Here is a 24,092-nt window from a genome sequence, read left to right on the forward strand (position 1 = left end):
TTTACAAACTTAACTCTAGTGTGTAGCTCATCTTCTGCCATCTGTGTATGGCTTTGCAAAACACTGCAGCTCTGAAAAAATCTCAATAATATAAAGCTGTTTAAAAAGTGACATCTGTCTCTTTCCCACACAGTAACCTGATCCAAGACAACCATGCTTGAATGTTATACATGGTCTAAAACTTCAAAAACCTCCAAATTACATCCTTGTCATTAATGTGTTTGAAGACAAAACTCAAATTCAATAACTCTTTTAACAGGAAATGATTAACAAATGGCTGGTGAATTAATAATAATAAAAAATGAAAACTGGTGGCCAAATACTGTGTACTAATGGTGCCCTACTTGTCCTGTCAAAGAGGTAGAACAATGAGTCATGAGGAAAAAAAATCACACTCGCATTACATCCTCCTACCCCTCAAAACACACAAATAATAAGCATATGTGACCTTGGCAATACCTGATGTTTTTGTGGAACAGATATCATCCCAATGCCATACCTGATGGAACAAAGTTACTGGAGGTTAAAATAAATTAGTAATAAATAGAATGGTAGTTAAATACTGTTGGAAAAACTGTAGGTTGTAGGCTGGTGGGTCACTGCTCTGCCGCCTGTGGGGCACTATGTGTCTCTGCTGTCTCCTGGTGGACCAAGATCTGACTGGAGACACCACTGGGCTTCAGACGGAGGCCAGTCTTTCCACAGAATGTGCTCTGGAACTCCTGGAAGGAGAGGTCACCACATGAGAATAGATTTAGTTCCTCAGGGTAATAAGTCAACTTCAAATGAAGAGCGGGTGAGCTAAGGTACTCCTACATGATCAGTTAAGAGTGCTCTGAGCTGGCTGTACTCTTGTTTTCCTACAGGGAGAGCACTGGCATTGCTACCCACGATGTGGCGCAGCGCTCAAAACTGCCACCGAGCGCAAAGCTCAAACTTCATAGAACAACCAATGAGCTAACAACTGTATGTGATGTAAAGTTACCTAGCTGTTTATGTACACTGCTGTGCAACACACCAAGTGACTACAGCAGCCGTGGGCAAATGTATTGGGAGCGACATACATTTTGTGTTTGCAAAGATTGCTGGGCCTTGGCATAAAATGACTGCTAACATAATTTCAGTAAGTCATATCATCGGCACAGGGGAAAGTGTGAACTAGTTCTAGCCAGGTGAAATCACTCTATCATTCTGATTGGATTTTAAGAGCAGGTGGACTCCTGTAAAAGAGGGGACTATTTGCATATATGGAACATTTTTGCCCCAAAAAAGCTTAAAAAAAAAGTAAAGTGCCTTATTGTATTCCAGTATTCTATAGAAACATGTGAAAACATTTTCCTCAAATACTGAACCTGCAAACTTTGCAAAACACATTTGTCATTGCCAAAACTTATGGCCATGACTGTACACTATGCTCTGCGCCTTAACACGCTGTGATCGAGCAGCACATTTATTTTTATTGAAGCCAGCTTCATTGTTTACTATCTTGTTAATCCAATCCTAGAAACAAGACACTTGGTGCATAACAGTCAAGCAAAGTGTCTCGTCTCACCTGTTTGATGGAATCTCCATAAACTTCTCTGATGTACTTCAGGAAGGCGGTGGTCCACTGCAGGGTCGTGGCTTTGTCAGTCTCATGGTTACAGAACGGTGCGAGCAGGTTCAGCTCATCACAGCAAAAGCGAATTCTCCTCCTAGACATCAGTAAGAGAATTGTTCCAGCTGCTCTTTTTCTACTGTTGAAGAACTGCATGTAGGAAAGTCAAGAAAGGGTGGATGGATACTTGCAGCTGTTGTAGCACAAAGTTGTGAACATAGTTACCTGCGGTCTCTCTCTTTGCTGTTGTGTCTCTCTCTGCGCTGGCTACTCTCCACAGGGCCCCCTCCTCTCTTCCTGGTACCTCCTGTGGCCCCTCCAGCTCCATTTACATCAGCTGAGCCTGCAGTAGAGGCGGTGGTGGCCTTTAGGCTCCGAGGGCCACGGGTTTTAGCCCGTTTAGCAGGAAGTGCAGTTCTTACAGCAGCACCATCATCTTTAAAAACATTAGGAATGGGAACATTTTAAATAGAGCATTACATAATATGGAATGTGGTTTAGATAGACATGCAATATTATCAGCATAAAAACTAAAGGCAGAGAAGCATTAACTTACTTTCTACTTTCACCCACACCTGTTCATCTGTTGGGGATGCGTTATTGATGCAGGGTGTTTTTGCACTCATTCTCTCTTGACGGCAGCTGAATGTGAAGTTCTTTGGGATAATCAATCCTTGATGCTTGTTGGTTTCAAGCACATGAGTGTTACCAAATCCCTGAGAATTACACTTTTGTTAATCACAAGATACAAAGAAATAACTATTAAATTAAATTTAAAGATTTCTTTGCAAATCAACTTTTGATTTTATAATGTTGCTCATACTTGACCACGAAAGCCTGCAATGGGGTTGAAGCTCCCTCCATACGAGTGTGACAGTTCAATGGGATTGCTTCGGTCTGATCTCATCCATTTCTGCATTTGAGGATGCATAGCTGCTTCTTGTGCTTCTGAGGAATGCTGAAGCATTGTCAAAAAACTGAAACACAGGGGTTAAATAGATTAAATATTGTGAAAGGTTGTACCATATTGTGTGTACACAGACATAATAACACCTACTTGGTAAGAGCTACTGACTGTGAATCTTGCTGTCTGGGGAATTCACCACAGTTAAACCTTTTCTCCAGACGAACTCGGGCAGGAGGGTTAGGCCTGGCCAGTAAAGGGGCACCATTGACAAATGGCTCAACACAACCGTCTCCTGTTGTATCACCCGCACTTCTGACTTTGGCCAAGACCGAGCCTGGGACTTCCCCGCAGGAGGTCGGTGTCCTTTCACCTGATATGCCATCAGCATCACTGACTAGAACCATTTTTATCCCCTGAACATCAAATTGATCTTGCTTGGCTGAGTGAGTCAAAATGGACTGCCCATCAGTTAATGTTGATGGAAAATTTGATGGGGTGGTATGGGAAGACGTCGCGGTGTACTCGATTTCAACCTTTGTATTCGTCGGTTGTTGAGCAGGGCTGCCCACAGCAAAAATGGTTGAGTTAAATCGGGAATCTCCTGATCCGTCCGGGTCAGCTGTTTGTGACTCCATGTGCGTCTGGATGATGTGTTGAAGATGTGTGTACTCCACATCAGTCATCTCCAGCAAGTTTAACTCGGTGTTCAAGATCTGACCTTGGTCTTCCGTAACGCACCCAGTCTGGCTCACAATCACGCCGACAGAATCACAGTTGTACTGCGCTGACTGAGGTGACATACGCACTGTTTTGCAAGCAAATGAAGTTAACATCCTAAAAAGCAAAGAAAAACATTGTTTGATTTTATGTTCTTTCAGTCGTAAAGTGAGGCAGCTGATAAACATTTTGACTTAAAACTAGCTTGTACACTGCACATTGTAAATTTTTCCCGCTCTGATGGAAAGCCTCGCGCATCTGCATAACTTAGAAAAGTAGCTAGTGCTACTGTAGCTTTCCTTAACTAACATTAATGTTCGGTAAGAAGCAACGTTGATGTTAAAATTACTTGATGACAGCTTAAAAATAAGTTGAAAATTGTTAGGCATTACTAACAAGATGATTGTATCTTTCCAGCTGAATTAACATTTTGGACAAGGAACTAACGCTACTTGATGTTTTCGAAACATCTAGACTAGCATGCTTGCCTACCTAGCTAATAGTGGCTAACGTTATAAAGTTATTCTTGCTTATTTTTTTCTCATACAGCTACACATTTACGACACTTATTTTGCTCTTCTTTGCTAAGTAATTTAACACGAGACAACTACCTGGGTTGATTACTTGGTCTTCAATCTCATGAAATCGATCAAATATTGTCTGTGGGCTCGTTCCTAACTGTACCAACTGTCAACCCAACAGGAATCCACTGGGGTAGCAACTGACGTCACTTAATCACGTACCAAACAATTCCCTCCCTTGCTTTACTGAGCTGAACTAATCACAACAAAGAATTAAAAAAGGATTCATTTATTAATCTTTCCAATGTTTTATTATTAACATACCATTCCATACATCATACATTTTAACACATTTCAACAAGTTTTAACAAATAGGCCTTTCTAACCATATGACAGTTGGGCTGTTCTTGCATTTAGAAGGGGAAAAAAACTGTACACTGTACACATTTGACTTTCAGTAACTATTGAGCTGAGCTAATAACCTACTGAAAAATTATAAATCAAGTTTAATAAAATTACATTCAGGAAATTTGTAGTGCAACTATCTGGTTACCTTCAAACCGACTTACAGAAGAAGGCTAATGACCAACAGATGTTTCACAAAACAGTCCACAAAAATACCTTATGAATGATTAACACAGGCATTAGAACATTTTGATTAAAGAAGGATCTCCATCTGACATTCTTTAACACTGCATAATATCCCCCCCCCCCCAAAAAAAAATAAAAAACTTTATTTACAAATATTAAGTCCAGCAGTTAAGTCCTAAATTAAGAGGACCCCTTCTTGTCTTGTGTGTCTTGTGGAATATCTGTCAATTTAACATTATCATCTTTTTTATCCTGTTCTCCGTCTCTCAGTTTCTTTACACTTTCTTTAGTGGCGTCTTTCCCTCTCCAATCTGTGGCTCTGGCTTTATCCATGTCTGCCTTACCCTCCTCTTCCCTATGCCTTTCTGTGTCTCTACCTGGGCCCTTCTGTCTTCCCTCCTGTTGTATAGCTCCTCTATCACTTTCTCGCTCCATACTCACTTGCCTACCTCTATTCCAATCCCTCCCATGAATGCCATCTTGCCCTCTTTTATTCTCTTCAGACAATATTCGCTCCTCTGAAAAGCGGGCGGATGAGTTGTTAACTACGTGGTGTGGTAAGTGATTAATGGCTTCAGTGGGAGTAGGGAGTAAGGGTGTTTTATGCTTTAGCAGTTGAACTCCTGATTTATTAAGTGGACTGTCAAAACCTAAACGTGGCTTCCCAACACTGTCTGTAACATGCCCTGGAGATGTGCGTCTGGACCTGCTGAACGGTAAGGGATGAGGAACACTAGGGCCAGGCCATCCAGGAGGATGGCCGCCCTTTTGATTTTCAAAATGACCCCTTTGATGAGATAAAGGAAACTTTGGGTTGCTGAAATCGGGAGAAGGTGATCTCCGTGGCCCTATGTTAGCTGTGAAATTGTTTTTTCTGAGTTCTTCAGACATTTTGGGACCCCGGACATTTTGAACTCTCTCTTCCCACTTGTCTTGTCTGCTTGTATCTGAGCTTCTCATTTCCTTACTTATGGATGTATCCCTAATATCTGTCCCTCTGCCCCTAAAGCCTGGAGCTCTTATATCTGGCCCTGAGCATTTTAAGTTTGGCCCTCTAGTATCCTCCCTTGTGCCAGGACCTCTAAAGTCTGAGCCTTTCATATTGGGTCCTTGGCCCCCGAAGTCTTGACCTCTTCTATCCTCCATCATGTCTGGTCCTGGCCTCCTGAAGTCTGGCCTTCTCATGTCTGGACCTGGTCCCCTGAAGTCTGGCCCTCTCATGTCTGGACCTGGCCCCCTGAAGTCTGGCCCTCTCATGTCTGGACCTGGCCCCCTGAAGTCTGGCCCCCTCATGTCTGGACCTGGCCCCCTGAAGTCTGGCCCTCTCATGTCTAGACCAGGCCCCTCGAAATCTGGCCCTCTCATGTCCGGTCCCGGGCCTCTAAAGTCTGGTCCTCTCATGTCTCGCCCTGGGCCTTTCCTATCCTCCCTCATGTCAGGGCCTCGAAAATCTGGTCCTCCCATGCCAGGCCTTGGACCCCTGAAGTTTGGACCTCTCCTATCCTCCCTTGGTTCAGGACCTCTGAAGTGTGGTCCTCCCATGTCTGTCCCTGAACCCCTGAAGTTTGGACCTCTCCTATCTTCCCGAGTGTCAGGGCCTCTACAGTCTGGTCCTCCCATGTCAGGCCCCGAACCCCTGAAGTTTGGACCTCCTCTATCATCCCTCATGTCAGGGTCTCTAAAGTCTGGTCCTCCCATGTCTGGCCCTAAACCCCTGAAGTTTGGACCTCTCCTATCTTCCCGAGTGTCAGGGCCTCTAAAGTCTGGTCCTCCTATGTCAGGCCCCGAACCCCTGAAGTTTGGACCTCCTCTATCATCTCTCATGTCAGGGCCTCTAAAGTCTGGACCTCCCATGTCTGGCCCCGAACCCCTGAAGTTTGGACCTCTCCTATCTTCCCGAGTGTCAGGACCTCTACAGTCTTGTCCTCCCATGTCTGTCCCCAAACCCCTGAAGTTTGGACCTCCTCTATCATCTCTCATGTCAGGGTCTCTGAAGTCTGGTCCTCCCATGTCTGGCCCCGAACCCCTGAAGTTTGGACCTCTCTTATCTTCCCGAGTGTCAGGGCCTCTAAAGTCTGGTCCTCCCATGTCTGGCCGTGGACCTCTGAAGTTTGGACCTCTCCTATCCTCCCTCATGTCGGGCCCCACACTGTCAGGACCTCTATCTACTTCTGGACCTCTTCTTTCTCCCCCTCTGATGTCTGATCCTTTCCTGTCCTTCCTTACTTCTGGACCTTTCATGGCTGGCTCTGGACCTTTACTTTCTCCTCTGAAATATGGCCCATGTCTCCTCAAGTCTGCAGGATCCCTCCAAACTGTTCCTCTCCTTTCATTAGTATATGGGCCTCCAATATCTATTTCTGTTTGTCTTGTGTTTTCAGCACTCCATTCTTCCCTCAAATTAGGACCTCTATCATACAGCACTGGCTCTGACCCTCTGGGACCTTGCCCTGAACTCCGAGGACAAGACTCTCTCTTTTCCTCCTTAAAACAGGGACCTCTGGTGTGTGGCCCTGGGCCTCTCCATTCATCCCTCATATCAGGATCTCCCCCATGGAGTTCTAGACTTCTCATATCTGGACCTGAACCTCGCCTACCTTGCATGCTAGGGCCTCTCATATCAGGACTGCTTACATCTGGGCCTAGCCTTCCCCATTCCTCCCTTACGTTTGGCCCTGTTCTTCTCCATTCATCCCTCATGTCTTTCCCCGGTCCTTCCCATTCACCTCTGTCTCTACCACATTGGTCTGGGCCTCTGGGACCTGGTCCTCTCCATTCCTCCCTAATCTCTGGACCTTTCCTCTCCTTGATATTATCAGGACCAGTCAGACCTGGACCACTCCATTTATTGGTTGCATCTGCCACTGACCCTGTCCTTCCATCCTTCACCTCTGGGTTTGACTCTCTCCATTCATCCTTCGTTTGTGGCCCTGATCTTCTCCATTCTTCCCTTGTGTCTGGGTCTAACCCTTCCCATGTATCCCTCATGTCTGGCCTTCTTCCTTGTATGTCTGGATGTCTCTCTTGTCCCCCCCTTATGTCTCCCAAACCCCCCTTCATACATACACTTCTAGCTGGAAGTTCTGGACCCTTTATATCTTGCTCTCTGTTGTCCTCCCTCATTTTTGGACCTGGACCTCTCCAATCATTCCTTATATCTAGACCTAGGCCTCTGATACCTGGTCCCCTTACATCCGACCCTTCTTCTGCTATGTGTGATCCTTGACCCATTATCTCCCTATCTGGAACAGGACCTCTACTGTCTGACCATGGACCTCGATTATCTACTTCTAGACCCCTACCTGACCCTCGTCCCCTTATTCCTGATCCAGGCCCTCTACCTGGCCTCCGTCCCCTCATACTCGGTCCTGCACCTCTGTCTGACCCTCGTCTCCTAAAGTCTGGCCTAGAACTTCTATCTTCACCTCTAATGTCTAACCCTCTAACATCTGGCCCTGGATCCCGTCCGTATTTTTCTAGCTCTATATGTGGCTCCCTTATGGCTGATCCTGTTCTTCCCCCTCTAAGGCTGGAGCCTATTCTGTTGGACCCTGGACGTCTCAGATCTGGATCTCTACTGTCCTCTATGTTAGAAACCCTTGTGTCTGGGCCTGGGCTTCTCTGATCTGGATCGAGCATGTCTGGCCCTGGACCCCTCATATCTGGGCAAATACCTTTCATACCTGGGGCCCTAATGTCTGAAATACGATGCCTCACTTCAGGTTCTACAACAAGCCTTCTTCTGCCACCTCTCAATGCAGGTCCTGGATCCCTCATGTCAAGTCTTGCTTCCCTGATAACTGGCCCTTCCCCTGTCATGTTTGACCCTAGATCTCTCTCATCTAGCCCTGCGCCTCTTGTGCCTATACTTCTCAGGTTTGGCTCAGGTGCATTCGCATCAGAGTCCCTGACATTTGACTTTGGACCTCTAATGTCTGTGCCTGAAATGCCTTGCCCTGGCCCGGTCATGTCTGGGCTTAAATGTCCCCTTTCATCCTGTGAAGTCCTAAAATGGTGGCCTCTAAAGTCTTGTGCTGGACCTCTCATATCTGTGCCTGAGCCTCTCATGTCTGGGCTTGGACTTCTGAAGTTTGGGCCAGTACCTCTGAAGTGTGGGCCAGGACCTCTGAAGTCTGGCCCTGGACCTCTCATGTCCAGGCAGGGGCCTCTGAAGTCTGAGCCTGGACTTCTGAAGTCTTGTCCTGGACCTCTCACGTCTGGGCATGGACCTCTGAAGTCTGGGCCAGGGCCACTCATATCTGGGCCAGGACCTCTGAAGTCTGGGCCTGGACCTCTGAAGTCCGGGCCTGGGCCTCTGATGTCTGGGCCAGGACCTTTGAAGTCTGAGCCTGGACCTCTGATGTCTGGGCCTGGGCCTCTCATGTCTGGGCCAGGACCTCGGAAATCTGGGGCAGGGCCTCTGAAGTCTGGGCCAGGGCCTCTCATGTCTGGGCCTGGGCCTCTCATGTCTGGGCCAGGACCTTTGAAGTCTGAGCCTGGGCCTCTGATGTCTGGGCCTGGGCCTCTGATGTCTGGGCCTGGGCCACTCATGTCTGGGCCAGGACCTTTGAAGTCTGGGCCAGGGCCTCTGAAGTCTGGGCCAGGACCTCTGAAGTCTGGGCCAGGACCTCTGAAGTCTGGGCCAGGGCCTCTCATATCTGGGCCAGGGCCTCTCATGTCTGGGCCAGGACCTTTGAAGTCTGGGCCTGGACCTCTGAAGTCTGGGCCAGAACCTCTGAAGTCTGGGCCTGGGCCTCTGAAGTCTGAGCCTGGGTCTCTCATGTCTGGGCCAGGACCTCTGAAGTCTGGGCCTGGGCCTCTCATGTCTGGGCCTGGGCCTCTCATGTCTGGGCCTGGGCCTCTCATGTCTGGGCCTGGGCCTCTCGTGTCTGGGCCTGGGCCTCTCGTGTCTGGGCCTGGGCCTCTGAATCCTGGGCCTCTGAAGTCTGGCCCTGGGCCTCTCATGTCTGGGCCGGGGACTCTCATGTCTGGGCCTGGGCCTCTCATGTCTGGGCCTGGACCTCTCATGTCTGGGCCTGGACCTCTCATGTCTGGGCCTGGACCTCTGAAGTCTGGGCCTGGGCCTCTGAAGGCAGGGACGGGGCCTCTCATGTCTGGGCCTGGACTTCTCATGTCTGGACCGGGACCTCTGAAGTTTGGACCTGGGCCTCTGCCATCTAGTTCTGTACTCCTAAAGCCTTGACATCCCATCTCTGGTTCTAGGCTTCCTATGTGTGGCTCCTTCATGGCTGGCCCCATTTGACCAAATTTTAAGTCTGAGACTGGCATCACTTGACCTGTCCTTTCATTGCAAATGTTCTCCCTTCTCAGACCTGGACCTCCAAAGTGTGCTCCTGGACCAATCACTCCTAAAGCTCTATTAACTGGGCCTTTTATTTCTAAACCAGCCATTCTTATTTCAGGTTCATTCACACCTTGGTCTCTTGCGCAAGACCCTGGGTCTGTGCTTTTCATGCTGGCGTCTTGCTCTCTCATGCCAGACCATCTCAAATCTCCTCTTGTTGGGTGTCCTTCATTATCCGGCCCTCTCATTCCCCTAGCAAGTGGACGCACCCCTCTGATATCCAGGCCAATGCCTTCATCCCTCTGGTCCGAACCTTTAGCCTCTCTACTGTGACATCTCTCAATGTGTTGTTTTGGTTCAGTATTATAAGGACCTTGAGAGAGTTGCTGGTTCTCTGATGTACTCTGGACATTGAGTTGGCCCATTACTTCCCTTGGAAGGGACCCTCCTCTGTTGTTTTGATGCTTGCTGCCTGTTTCTACCTTGTTTTGACTGGGTTGTTGATCCTCAAGCTGCTGGGCTGGGTGACGACCATGGGACATTGGAGTGCCTGCGTTCTCAGAAAGTCCTTGTTGTGATCCTACAGGCATAGACTGAGAGCAGTCTGCATTTGTTTTGTCCTCATGCTGCCTATCAAGAAAGGGCTGGGCTGAGTTTTTACACTCTGTGAGCAGTCCAGGATCTGAACCATCTGGGCAGGTATATTCTGGGGCCACTGATTCCTTAGAGGGCCTCTTTTGTCCACCTGCTGAAAAGGAAGTGGAATCATTTTTTTGTCTCGTTAAAGATGGAGATCTTCGATGGCCACTGGAGCGCCGCCGCGGCTTGCGGTCTTTGCGATGAAGATGACGTCCTGAGTGTTCAGAGTGGTCCCGAGCTCTGTGACCTGATCTGTCCCTGTCACTCCGTCTGTGTCTCTCCTTCCGCCTCTCATTGCGTCCAGGTGAATGTCGGGAAAGTCTGTGTGGAGGGCTAATACGGTGATCCCTGGGTTTACGACCCCGCCTTTTTGGTGATTCCCTGCGTCTTCTCTCATGGGAAAGTCCACGCTGATGTAGGCCAGGTGAAATGTCCCTGCGGGATGCTCCACGACACGAGCTAGACACAGAGGACTCACGCGTCAGTATTTTCCTCTCTCCTTTAATGTCATCTTTTATCTCATCAAAGATGGACTCATCCTCTGGGTCGTAAGCAACATCAGAGTCTTCAATCTCACCAGTTGTAGAATTACTGTCCTCATCTTTTTCCATTTTTAGATCACCCTGAAGCGACTGTTCAACGTTATTCATGTCTGCATGTGAAACAGTTAGGGTTTCTGTCTCAATCTCCTGCTTGACAGTGACTTGTTGTATGGATGTTTCTATCTTTACAGATTTCATGGTCAGGCTCTGTCTAGAGTCCCTGTCCTTGTCATTAGAAACATCAGAATGTTTGGTTTCAGACTCCTCTGAGGCATTTGGTTGATTCAGGTTAGCAGTCCCAGATTTAGGAGGAGGAGACATTAAGGCATCAGAGACAGAGAAATGTGCCATGAACATGCCTACTGCCTCTCTCTGCTGGCGAAGCGCTTCCTCTTGCTCCTTCAACTGACGCTTCTGTTCTTCAATCTGTTTATTAAGCTCCTCCAGCATTCGCTGTTGCTCAGTTAGTGTTGCAGCTGACACAACCACAGTACCAACATGGGGGATGTCCACAGGGGCCGGGACAGGCCCAGGGAGGGCCGGAGGGGCTGGGACAGGAGCTGGAGTCGGGTCTGGGGCTGGAATTGTGTCTGGTGTTGGAGTTGGGACAGGGACTTTTGCTACATTGACCACATGATTTTTCATAACTTCAAATATGGTCTCATCCTCAGGGTCATAAGCCACCCCATCATCCATGGGCTCCTCAAGGGTATTTTTCTTAATCATTTGAATCCTAACCGGAGCAACCATTCCGTACCCCTTTACTGGATCATATTCCTCCTCTGGATCATACGGCCGATCAAAATCAGTTTCCTCGTCCTCTATTGCTGTAACTTTGGATTTCTGTCCATACTGCTGAACTATTGGATCTACAATTGGGGGGGGGGGAGGAAGAGGCAATGCTGAAACGGCTGGAGCCACAGGCACCACAGGAGAGGTACTCACAGCTGGAGCTACAGAGTCATTAGTTTTTTTTCCAAACAGTGTCGACAGGATAGTCTGAAGGGGATTGGTGTGGGTACCGGTAGTGGAGGTACCACTAGGTGAACTAGAGTTAGGGGTGTTCTTTGCAGAGAGGGTAGCAGAGATGGGGGCTGAGGCAGAGGCGGGGGGTGCGGCAGAGGTGAGGAGAGTTTTGTTCGAAGCCAGAAGAGATGGGAGTGTTATTGAGCCAGAGGAGGAAGAGTCTGATGGGGATCCAATTGAGGGAGGGGAGCTAGGAGAGGTGGTGAAGATAGGGGTCTCTGGGTCGTAGGGCTGGAACATTTCCAGTTTGTCAGAGCCATAAAGAACTGGGGGTTTTGGAAGGCCAGTATCTCTCGGATCTTTAGACATGTGAATCTTGGGTCTCTTCTCTTCAGCCTCTTGCAGAGAGTTTCCGGGACGTTTTGGTCTCTGGCAAATTGCCAAGCCCAGCAGGAGATTGGGGCGATTCTTCTCAAGCCCTGTAAAACAGCAAAGAAAAGTTACTTACACATAGACTGGAAATAAATATAAATTATGTGCATTACAAAAAGATTCTCTGTATTATAATTTCTTCCATATATATTATACCTGGCCCATCTAAAGGTTGAAGTTTGGAGGGGATGATCTCCTTTGCACTGAGTGGAACCAGATATAAGTCCTTAATGCTGCGGCTGTTATTGGCCACAACACCAAAACGTTTTCTGCTGCTGAAGTAAGAGAACAGGGACACATACGCCACCTCTTCTTCCTCTGTTGCTGGGTGGAAACGGATCACACATAGCTCCTGTGGAACAACAGGCGAAGAGAAGAAATCAACAAATACATTCTATGCAGGAAAGTTAAGAAAACTGAAAAATATTTCATAAGTGCTTGCCTTTGTCACAGAGGTCCTCACTCTAGCAACATACTCCCACACAGTTTGAGGGGAAATTCGTCCGCCAATCTGTATGGTATCAGGCAGATCCTGGGCAAAAGAGATTTCTCGTGAGTATCTACATCAAACTAAATTCCACAATGCATAAAAGTTCAAAAATCATTTAAAGTGAGGATGGTATAACACAGTTTAGTATATTAAAATCTTCAAAATAGATTACTTACCATTTTTAGACAATCTGAAGAGCCTGAGACCAGATATCCCTTGGTGACAAATTTGGCAACGCTGACCATGTTAAGGAAACCCTTCCACGTAATGTCTTGTTTGGCCAGGAACTGAGCAGTCTCTCCATCAGGAGGGGAATGAGAGTTCACTGCACTACAGGACAAAAACAACACCACAATCATACTACATACTTGGACATAGAGTTACCAAGCTTAAGAAAGTCATGGATGAGTCAGGTGGCTGAGCGGTGAGGGAGTTGGGCTAGTAATCTGAAGGTTGCCAGTTCGATTCCCAGCCGTGCCAAATGACGTTGTGTCCTTGGGCAAGGCACTTCACCCTACTTGCTTCGGGGGGAATGTACCTGTACTTACTGCAAGTCGCTCTGGATAAGAGCGTCTGCTAAATGAGTAAATGTAAATGGATGATAACCTAAATATAACTTGGAAGAGTTACCTTGAGGATGATCCTGATGTACCATAAAATCTAGCGTCTGCTGAAGAAGATGGCTTCATCAAAATTGATTTGGGTAAGGCTTGGGGTGGTAGTGATGGTGGTAAAGGAAGGGCTGGCTTGGTCCAGGTCACAGTTTCTCGTACAGGGACATAGGATACTGGTGTGGGTGGAGCTGGGGTGGAAGAAACAGTTGCCATGGCAGCAGGCCGGTTGCCAGCAGTTCGGGGGTCACGTCTTGTGATTGTTACTGTAGATACAGCCGGGATCATTACTGGTGTGTAGGCTCTGGTAGGTGCTTTAACTATGGGGTTGTCCTGTGTTGGGGATGCAGGAGAGTCATTGATGGGGGAGCTTGGTGAATCCTGCATAGGGGAAGCGGGAGAGTCCAAAACAGGAGAAGCAGGGGAATCCATGAAAGTAGGTGCAGGGGTTTCAGAGAATGGACGGCCACGGGGATCAATAACAAGGGAGACTGGGGAATCCAAGATGGGAGAGTCAGGAGGGGCAAGGAGGGGAGAGTCACCCCCTGTTGGATTCTTCCATGCTCCTTCCTGGGAGCTTCCATACATCCAGGATTGGCCATAATGCTGCCTGTCTCTATTTGACTCAGAGGGTCTATTTGATGAAGAGGCTGAAAACTTTGTTTTTTTCTGTTCTGGCTCCTCCTCCTCGTCAGCTGTTATCTGACCTGAAGCAGGGGACAGACACATACACTCAAACAAGTTCCCTTTGTAATAAACATATAGCGCTGATGTGGTAAAAACAGTTGTTTCTTTGATGCATGTTCACTGAACTGTCAACACACATTATTAATAATAAACTTTACCTGTGCAAATTTTGCACTTGAGGTCAAACAAGTGAGTCCGGTGCTCTGCGGTTGTATCTTTCAGCATACAATTGAGAACGTCTGGGACAGAGGTGCTCTGACTAGGTCGATTTGGCCTGGCCTTGAGGGGAGGAGGAAGTGTTTTCTTCAGTTCCTGCAATAACATGTTGTTCAGTTAACAAAAGCAAACACAAACATCACACATCTTGTATTATAAAAACTAGTGATATGGTTTGATAAGGTATGCTAAAAGTCACTCAAAGTTCAGGGGGAGATTCGTACAATGTTCCTATTAGTCCTGGAAGGAGCTGCAGTCAAACTGGGTAGCTCCATCTTGGTCATTTCTGGCTTCAGCTGCAGACATGGGGCTTTAGTACCACACTCCTGGTACATACACAGCAAATAGGCAATCAGAGAATGACACACCAAGCAATCACGTATTGAGATAAAAAATAATAAAAATAGAGAAGGAAAATAAATGTATTTCAAATAGTGACATGAGAGATGAGCATTTGAATGTGCTGTCATGTATTTGCATCTGTTACATTTGCTTGTGTTGTGATTCTGTACCTCTTCTGTGACCTTTGTATTGATCTCTGGTACTTTGGTGGCTTGCATGTCCCTCTGACTCATCCTGGCCAGCCTGAAGGGGCTGATCTCCCCCCGGATGACCCGGTACAGCAAGCCCTGGAGGGGAAAAGGTAATCCCAATAACTAAAGCTAACAATGAGTATACTGACCAGACATCAGTTAATAATATAGATCTGTAATAAAACATAGTTTTACTTATAATTACAGCTGAACTTGAATATCTAATAAAGTTTAATCTGTATAGACCAACCTTGTTTTTGGGGTCTTTTATGTTGAACATGATTGTTCGATACTTATTCATGTACTTGCTGTCTGTATTGCGAAATATGTCGAACATCTCCATCTCAATGTTTGTGACAAGTTTCCCAACATCACTTTCAGACATCTCCAAGTCGTCACAGTCACAAACCCTTTTGGAATTAAAATGTAATTTGTGAGCCTACAAATGTTTTTCAAATTATATCAGAGGAGAGACAGACAGGGAATATGTGACAAAAAATAAACACTCTTTAGATTGTATAAATTGTATCCCATACTGTATGTCTTATGAATGTGATCACCAATCATAAAATCAACCAAGCAAGATAAATATCCGCTTTCCAGCCATCACCCTTCATTCCGGAACGTAGACAAGACACCACCAAATGACAAATTATAAACATCTAAAAATCCAATTAAAAGAACAAATTATTTCTCACCTCTTAAACAAGATGCTGGTGAGTGAGCGCTGGATGCTCTGCCTGACCTGGTTGTTTGGCTGTGAGGGTCTGGAGGAGGGGGCAATGGGTGCCGGGGACACAGGCAGAGTCCTAGTCTCTGCCAACAAACTTCCAGCCGAGGGTGAATATGGTACAGAGCTGGGGGATGATTCATGTTGCTTCTTGGGGATAATGAATGAGGTTTTGCTAATCTTTAGGGCACCGGTGTCATGATGTCTGGATGTTGACGTGCCTGGGGTCTCTGGAGTTGGAGAGGGACTTGATTTTGAGAGGATGGGTTGAGGAGGAAGCGCTGAGTCAACAGCAGCTTTCCTTGATACACTGTCACCATTAACTGGTTTTGTTGTCTTCCCCGGAGCACCTCCCAGAGGGGGTGAGGACTCAGAGGGGCTCTCAGAGCAGGGAGTGGCATCTTGAGACTGCCTCGGTAGATTTACTGGCTCACTCTCAGCATCTACCTGCTCACTGTCTTTATCGGCTGTCAGGAAATAGAATAACAGGGTAACTGAGTCAGTCCTGAACACACACACGACACCTGAGATCTGTGAATAAAATATTTCATACAGAATTTGGTATATGTAAGCTGCTTATAAACTCAACAGACAGAAGCTACTTTTTTCACATCTGTTATCTGAGAGGTATTGCTTGAGTAATATTTTTTTCATTTGGTGAAATGTACTTGACCTGTTTAAATACGTTAAAATCGATAGCTACAACCAATTTCAACACTAGAGTAGCAGAGCAGGAACTGGTGTCAAGAGGTCATCAATCCCACGGTGGGACCTGTGTCTGTCAAAAACTGCTGTGTGTTCCGTATGTGTAAATCAGGAGTAATGTTGTCATTACGTTTGCAACTGAGACGTACTGGTATGGTAATGACGTACTTAAAATATTTGGTCTGTCAGATAAAAATACACAAATAAGAAAATATGTATTTTTCAGTTGGTCTGAAAGAGCAAACTGGCAGATGTCCTCTGGTTCACAAAATTGCATAAAACTTCACTAACATGGTGTGATGCTTTAGTAAATAGTGTGGGTAATTGTGGCATAGTAATTTGAGGAGTATTCTGTTCCTGCAGACACATTTATGTATAGGGTCTTTAAAACTAGAACACTAAGATCAGGATGGCCTGGATTCACAACGTCGCTTCAAACTGACTGGTTCCTTTCTCAAGTGAACACATGCAAATGGAAGTAAACATGCATTTCAACTGGAATTATTTCAACAATACTCCTAAATTGTTGAAGATACCTCAATAATGTGACTTGTGTTGATCTTAATAAGAGGAAGTTGACAGTCTGCTTGAGACTCCGTCTTAAGGTTTGCAATACTGCATCCCAAGATAAGATGGTCAACTACCTTTCACACTCAAGTACGCATTTAATGCAGACGGTGGTGAACTGCAGTGGATCATATTTTGTCAGTATGAAAGGCACTTATCGCCATCCTCGTGTGTTTCCCCTTATATTCACGGTTGTATAGTCAAACCATAAGACTATCTTGTGAGATGGTAGTGGATGAGATTAGCATGACACCTGTGTTCCAAACCCAGGTCACATGGGTGCTTCCACTCAGATGGGATCCGTGGCAGAGAGGGACAGTATTTAGTCAATGCAATGCAGCTGTAGTGGCTCTTGTGATAGCTAAGGTGGCTCTGCATTACTCTTAAGACTATTAGTATGTTTTTTTTGGTCGGACTGTGATGATTGGGCTTGACTGTTGACTTTGATTTCATACCCACTCAGCCCTATGAAAGGTATTTTGTACATTAACTTTACAGCATGTGGGAAGAAAAGGACCACTGTGAGGATTTGTTTTTACTAAACCCTTTGAAATATGCATTCCTTGCAACTGTGATGAATGTTATTTCCTCTGATTCAATTATTTGATTCTCATTACATTTGCATTGGTAATACATTTGAAGATTCAACAGCCTCATGTTTGTGTGCTCCAACTACAACTGGAGCTGCTTGCGCTGGACTGATAATCTGCTACCTGGTCTTGTTTGGAGTTCAACATTGCTTGTGTGGTACTTATACATCTGAGGTGTTTCTACTCAGTCGTTTCTACTCCCGTTTTGGGAGAAAAACGTAACTGAATCTCAACATTTATGTTTTAGGACTAGTCTTCACACTGGCTGCATTCCTGTGACAAAATAAATTGTGATTTATTGAGGTGGCCAGTAGATGGTGCTTGTGCTTCATAATGCATAAAGGCTCCTACAAGTATTTTACCATCTAACAAGTAGCAGACGTGTGTCACATGTGACGAACTTTGCAGCACACAAATGTACCTTCACACCTTCAATAACTCCTGATCAGAAATAGATCCAACCCCTTGCAAAGATGAAGAGAAATGTGGTTACTTCAAACTAAAATACTGTGCAGTCTCAGGGCCTCCTTGCATGTCTTAAGCTTTGCCTATGTAAAGCAAAAGTCTTGGTAGTTCTGCTATGGTTAGTAATCTCAGTAAGAGGTATGGGGAGGGTCTTGGTCCGGTCTACGACAGGTATGAGGGTGTCAGTCACCAGTCATTGATTGGGATAGGAGTTGATGTCCATTTAGCAGTCAAATCACAACTGCCAAAAACAAAAACTCAACCACAACAAAATTAAAAAAGGGAACAGACCTGGTGCAAGAGTGCTTCGTGTTCCAAGTGATGTTGCTGTATTTGCTCCAAACTACTGATTCCAAAAATGTGACAATACTTCAATAGATTGAGACAACAGAAATGGCTACCAAGCTTTGTAACGTGCTCTCCAGAAAGCCTGTGTTGTGGACAAGATGATGAAAGACACTGCACCTATAAAACATGGCGTGGGGTTTTCCAATGAAAACAACACCTGCACACTATACCCAAACTAAAGGACAGTTGTGTGGTTATTTATTGTCTTCTAGGATGAAGCAGGCTCTACAAAAAAGCAATGGCAGTGAGCATGAATTATGGAACCTACTGATTAAGTGTAGCAGAACACTGGCTATACTGGCAATGACCAGCTGTATTATTGTCCTCCTCTTCATAGAGATTTCATTGATTGTCGTATCATTCACTGTTAGTAGGCATCCTGAGTGGTATTCATTAAGGGCAATCGGCATTCTTCATCATTCTTCCACTTCTCTCCTCGGCCCCATGCTGCAGCTGAAAATCCCTCCTCATCTCACCAGTCTCCGTTTACCAACTTATGACACCTTTGGATCCAACAGGTCTCACAGTGTGTGTACATGTGTTCATGTGCGACAGTGTTTTACATTATCATAAATGTGTCTGTTTGCATGTCCATGTATGTAAATGCATGTATGTATGCATGCATGCATGCACGATGTATGTATGAACATAGTTGTCGCTTGGACTGCAAGTTGTAGCGTTACAGGGATACAGCTCTGAGTATAGACCAATAGCACTTGTAGCAAACCCTGCCAGAAACTGACGATGTTCATTGGCATTTGCTCCCCACCAGTTCAAGGTTGTGTAACTTTGGACACAACTTAATGGAGGTGGTTGGGAAGGGAGTGGACGGAGGCAGTGGCTTGAAAAATCACACAATGACACTTGCCATTTGCAATGACACTGCATAAGCCTCTAAATGTTGCCTTCAGAGTACCTTGCGCAGGGAACTGGGCTTGATCCCCATCAAGTGTGCCCAACAGGACATCCTGTTGTTGTAGTGCCGTGGACAATCTACATTTTCCCTAAACATGGCTCCATCCAAAATGTGCTCAAAAGGTCACAAAAGTATGGAATGTAAAGATCATTTTGAATAAATAAATACAAAACTAATTTGTCACGTTTGTCTGCAGTAGTAAGTGTAAATCTATATCTTAAGTTACAATGGAAGAAGTTATTTATAAATGATTTACTAAGTAACCTTTCGGATTCAATAAACTACTATAGAGGTTCCAAAAGGAATTAATTAGTTGCAATAGAAATGATTTAACAACCTTCCACCTTAGAAACAGGCTTGTGTATGATTACCTAAACGTATCAAAGTAGGCACCAAAATGGGAAATGCTGTGACATCTGTGGGCATAAGAACTATCTACTCTCTGAGGGAGGAATACAAAGAGAGATAGCGCTGACTTGGTGAGGAAGCTCCGTTCCAACCATGTGACCCTGTTCTGTACTTTCCCAGTACAAAGTGAATGTAGTGCAGGATCCCTCATCAGCACTGAATAGTTGTGGATGATGTGTCGAGAAGTGTGGAAAATGTATCACAGAGAGAACCCAGTAAACTTGGCAAATGTGGCAACTGTGTTTTCAGTTTCTGATGAGATACTTTTGAATCCAAGCAGCAACATAATCCCTAAGACTACAAAACTAGCCCAGGATGTAGCATTAATAAAGAGAAAGGAGATATGCAGCTGAAAATACCAACTACAAAGTGGCTTGCTACAATGTTAATATCCACTTTCTGTAAATATTATAACTGGTTGCACTAATAAAGGAAAAAAATAATTTCAAGAACCACTACCAATAAGCTGTCTCTGTTCTAAAGAGGATTCATGTGAAAAAAAACAGGTCTGGCTTGTCCATCCGTCTCAAAAGTGATCACGTCCTTGAAAAATGTTTCCTAAAAAGCCACTACACATTTCTAAACTTCCTTACGTAATTAACTACATACTCCGCTAATCTAATGCTCTCTCAGTTAAAACTTGTGGTCATATGACAGTGTTATTCCAGTATATCAAAGAGGATAGTGACCTGGAGTTCGAGGTAACCTGGTATAGAAAAGTTGTCTTCCTGGACTACAGGTGGGCTAAATACCATGGAATAAGGATTGATCGTCTTCCGTCTTGTCATTTGTCTTCTTCCCTCATCCCACTGGCTGTGTAAATGTGCAGCCTGCTTCTTTCTTTCTTTTTTAAGTAAGATTTACATTGTTTGTAACTGTTGAACTCCTTAACTTTTGCATTCAGGATACGACTGACTTTTACCTATTTTTTGACAGTGAATAATTGGACTGGTCTAAAGGCCTACCCAAGTTTCTCACTTATCCATTAAAATTAATTGTTAAAAGGCATTACCTTGTTTGCCCTGCAATGGTTGTTTTCTGTTCACATGATTTCTTGGTATTCCAGGCTACTCCACGGTAGCTGTGTTATTGTGGTCGTCTTGTTATTACAATACAGCTCATAACCTACTGTCACTAAGTACTACCATAAAATGTACTGCATTACCGTAATTACCAAACTAATGTACCATTTCTTTTATCGTAGTTCTGACAACTTCACTCAGATGGAACTATTTCAACTAATGCTAAAGGGTTGATGGCTCATACAGTTTTGTTGAAAATGCTTACCAATTGCTGACCCTTGTCATGTAGCGACAGTACTGAATGATCCAGTGTGACTCACGTTCAAACAACTACCGAGCGTGTACAAGGATAATTCAGTGTGGCTGGGGTGTATGTGCAGTGAGTGATACATACACGCCTTGTAAAACATAGACGATGCTATGGGAGTAGCCTGAACTGGAGTGAGTTTAGGGTCGCAGGATGAGGATGACTTGGCCTCTTCCTGATCCTCTTCTTCCTCCTTCTCCTCTACAGTTTCTGCATCAGGTTTTTCTGCTGACGTCCTAGTCATCCGACCAGACCTCTGACCCTACAATCAGGATGGTTGCAGATTAGTCTCAATATCAATCTCAACCTCAATATGCAATAAAAATAACAAAAGCATCTATTTTGAGATGCATTTAGAAGAAATTAGGATATCCAGAAAAGTATGTCATCTTTTCATGGGCATCAGTTACCTTAGGAATGACTTTGGTAGCTGCTTTCCTCTGTGGCCGTGCTTTCAATTTGGGCTCCTTGGAATCGGAGAGGGTTTTCATGGTGGCTGCAGCATGCTGGATGATGCAGTCTGTGCTACAGTAGACTGATTCTGGTAAAGCGTGTTTAGGGCACCCAGGGCCAATGCAGCAGGAAAGGGAGCTCTCTGTCTCAGCCTCCACCTTAGTCATCTCCTCAATCACCATAGCCTCCTGAGACCAGACTCACATCTCAGACTTCTACACCTCATACTGACACCTCAGACATACAATTAAATGACTACTATGTTTGTATTTAAACATACTTCCTGACTCACCTTTAAGGCTGGCGTTTCATGGACCGGCTCATTCTGGACATCCTCTTCCTTTTCCTGTACCAAAGTAGGAAGTGTCAGACCTTCAGGCAGGCTCTGGTGAGTCTGGGACTGGCTCTGGTTACGGCTGTTGCAGTTAGGACAGATGTAGTCCTGCCTGCTCCTTTCCATCTGGCGACCCTGAGCCTCGGTAATGCCAACACATTGGCCATGGAACCAGTCCTGACAACTGTCACAGCAGATCATGAACCTAGAGTTGAATTCAAGGAATCACGTTACTGAGTTAGCAATAGGTCAGAGGTGAGGGACTTGGTTATGGTTTGGTCCCTTGACATATTGGAAGATACACACCTTTTGTTGTGCTTCTGTCGACAGATGCAGTAAAGAGCATTGGGGTTATAACCATCACTGTCTGATATGCTGGAGTACTCAGTGTTCCTGTCCTCCTCTTGCTCTGGGGCGTCATCAAATTGATTAGGCTTTTCTTCTGTCACCTGTTCCATGTCAGTCTCAGCAGTTGGAGAGTCTGAGCTGGATAGCTGAATGGGGCTTTGAGACTCAAATCTTATGATATCTTTCTCAGGACTCCTTACTCTCTCTTGCTGCTCAACCTGATTTACAAATATCACTTCTTCCTCCTCGTCAGCAGTACTGGACTCAGGCTCTGCCCTCCCCCTTCCTCGACCCCTACCTCTCCCTCTGCCCCTACCTCGCCCTCTCCCTCTCACTCTCCCTCTCGCCCCACCTTTAGCCCGGCCTCTGCCACTCCCCTTGGCCTTCAGCTTTTCCTGGAGTTCCTTGAGAGTGAGTTCTTCGCTGTCATCCTCTTTATTGGAGGAAATTGCAATCACATCTGCACTGGAAAGAGTCAATAAATCCCCACTTGGCACACAATCCCCACTAGGCCCATCATCCCCATCCCCACCCACACCAATGTCAGGGGCAGCGATGGACACGTCCTTCTCTCCTAAAAGGGAAAAGGCGGTGTGGAAAGCAGAACCAAAGTCTTGCCATGAGCTGGGATTGAGGCTCCCACCAGAGCAGGCCTCTGCGTCTGGGTCTGCCTCCACTGGGGAGGATGGAGCTGACCACTCCAAATCAGCTACGACACTTGGACCTCCCTGCCCTCTTTTAGGAGTAACTGTGGGCGTCTGGGATGGTTGTCTAGCCTGGCGACCACTGGTCCGTCGCACAAGTGGAGGACTGGGCTCTGGGTCTCCAATCTCATCCATAAATTCCCTCCTGGCAATGGTTGACCGTCTGAAACCCCAAGTCTTTTTGAACTCCATGAGAGTCGGCCTAGATGTCTTGTCGGCACCTTGAACCTCCAGCGGTTCCTCTGCATCACCACCACCATGTTCCTCTATAGACAGACAGATAAGGTCACAAGGGGAAGGATTTAAAACGGGCATATACTTCTATCTGGCTGGAGGGCAAATAGACAATTCATTACCATGACTAAGATGGAAACAAGAGCTTACCTGTATCACCAGCCGTTACGTCATCATTTGGATCAATATCCATACTTTCATCCATGGTAAACAACCTGCCTTTATATCAAGACAGAGACAGCAATGTGGTCATTACCCAAAATTCACATACCAGTCCTTTGAATTGACACTGGCCTGTTCATTTAACTTTCCGACAGAACACCTAAAAACAGAAAGACTAAGGAGTAAGAATAATTATTAGTAAGTGTAACACTACTTGTCTGTTGTAGTTGTCCAACACATTGGGGACTATTTCTCAAGCGTACTAAAGAGCAAGACCTGAATCACAACGCGTACATGACTGTTTAACATCCTTAAGTATTGTGATTTGTGGGAGCATTAACGAATTGCTTTGTCATTCAACAGTTTAATCGAACGGCAAGGCCCGTATTAAACGTTTTAAAATAGCATTACTCTAGCTTGCAAACCACAAATGTTGCTTTTGGTTGCTAGTCATAACGCGCAAGGCTAGCAAGGCTATCACTACCTCCTACAATACAAAAGGCAACCAAGCTAACGAAGGTTAGCCTACAAACTGAAAACAAAACATTTGTCGCTTAAAATGTGTATTAAGGCTGCAGAAAACTACTAGCTGATCACTAGCTTGCTTTAAAATACTTGTATGTCCCCAATTGTGTAAAATATTAAAAGCGTTACAGTAAACATACAACGGTATACATTTTACAGTACACACTTCCAGGTCATAGTCTAAGAGCCATCATCATATACTAGCCTGCTAGCTAGCTAGAAGTAGGAAGGCAAAGCTAGTTTTGCGAGTTGGCACATGACGAACGGATGCCAAATAATGCATAATACACATACATACATGCGCGATTACATATATTTGCAATGTATCGAAATGTATCAAATTTGTTTTAAATAGAAGATACATTAGTAACTTACAATCTTGTTATACGCTCGTGATAATTGGCTTTAACCAAGTCTATCGCAGTTTGTCTTCCATTTTCTCCTCTGGAACTGCGGAGTGCAGTGCCCGGTTGCGTATCCTACCGCGCGGAAGGATACCACTTTAGAGTGATCTATGGCT

At 45.4% G+C, this 24,092-nt stretch overlaps 2 protein-coding genes across 2 annotated transcripts; both read right to left on the bottom strand.

Annotated features, from left to right (window-relative positions):
* Positions 1-596: 596 nt before the first annotated feature.
* On the bottom strand, positions 597-8,900 carry LOC136945429 (transcription factor-like 5 protein). The gene is made up of 7 exons (XM_067239237.1): positions 8,437-8,900; positions 2,655-3,338; positions 2,421-2,574; positions 2,154-2,313; positions 1,823-2,033; positions 1,553-1,694; positions 597-722 (listed from the first exon to the last, which is right to left on the bottom strand). The coding sequence occupies exons 1-7, from the start codon at positions 8,556-8,558 to the stop codon at positions 597-599; spliced, it is 1,599 nt and encodes a 532-aa protein (XP_067095338.1). The 5' UTR covers positions 8,559-8,900.
* Positions 8,587-24,014, bottom strand: LOC136945285 (death-inducer obliterator 1-like). The gene is made up of 17 exons (XM_067239036.1): positions 23,948-24,014; positions 23,036-23,104; positions 21,906-22,917; positions 21,558-21,804; positions 21,223-21,453; positions 20,900-21,074; positions 15,453-15,951; positions 15,005-15,164; positions 14,734-14,850; positions 14,446-14,547; positions 14,164-14,317; positions 13,338-14,025; positions 12,884-13,037; positions 12,660-12,749; positions 12,374-12,569; positions 8,731-12,264; positions 8,587-8,648 (listed from the first exon to the last, which is right to left on the bottom strand). Exons 2-17 carry the CDS (start codon positions 23,088-23,090, stop codon positions 8,587-8,589), a joined length of 7,476 nt encoding a protein of 2,491 aa, XP_067095137.1. The 5' UTR covers positions 23,091-23,104; positions 23,948-24,014.
* Positions 24,015-24,092: the final 78 nt, after the last annotated feature.

This window comes from Osmerus mordax, chromosome 7, assembly GCF_038355195.1.
Source record: "Osmerus mordax isolate fOsmMor3 chromosome 7, fOsmMor3.pri, whole genome shotgun sequence".
NCBI classification, from domain to species: domain Eukaryota; kingdom Metazoa; phylum Chordata; class Actinopteri; order Osmeriformes; family Osmeridae; genus Osmerus; species Osmerus mordax.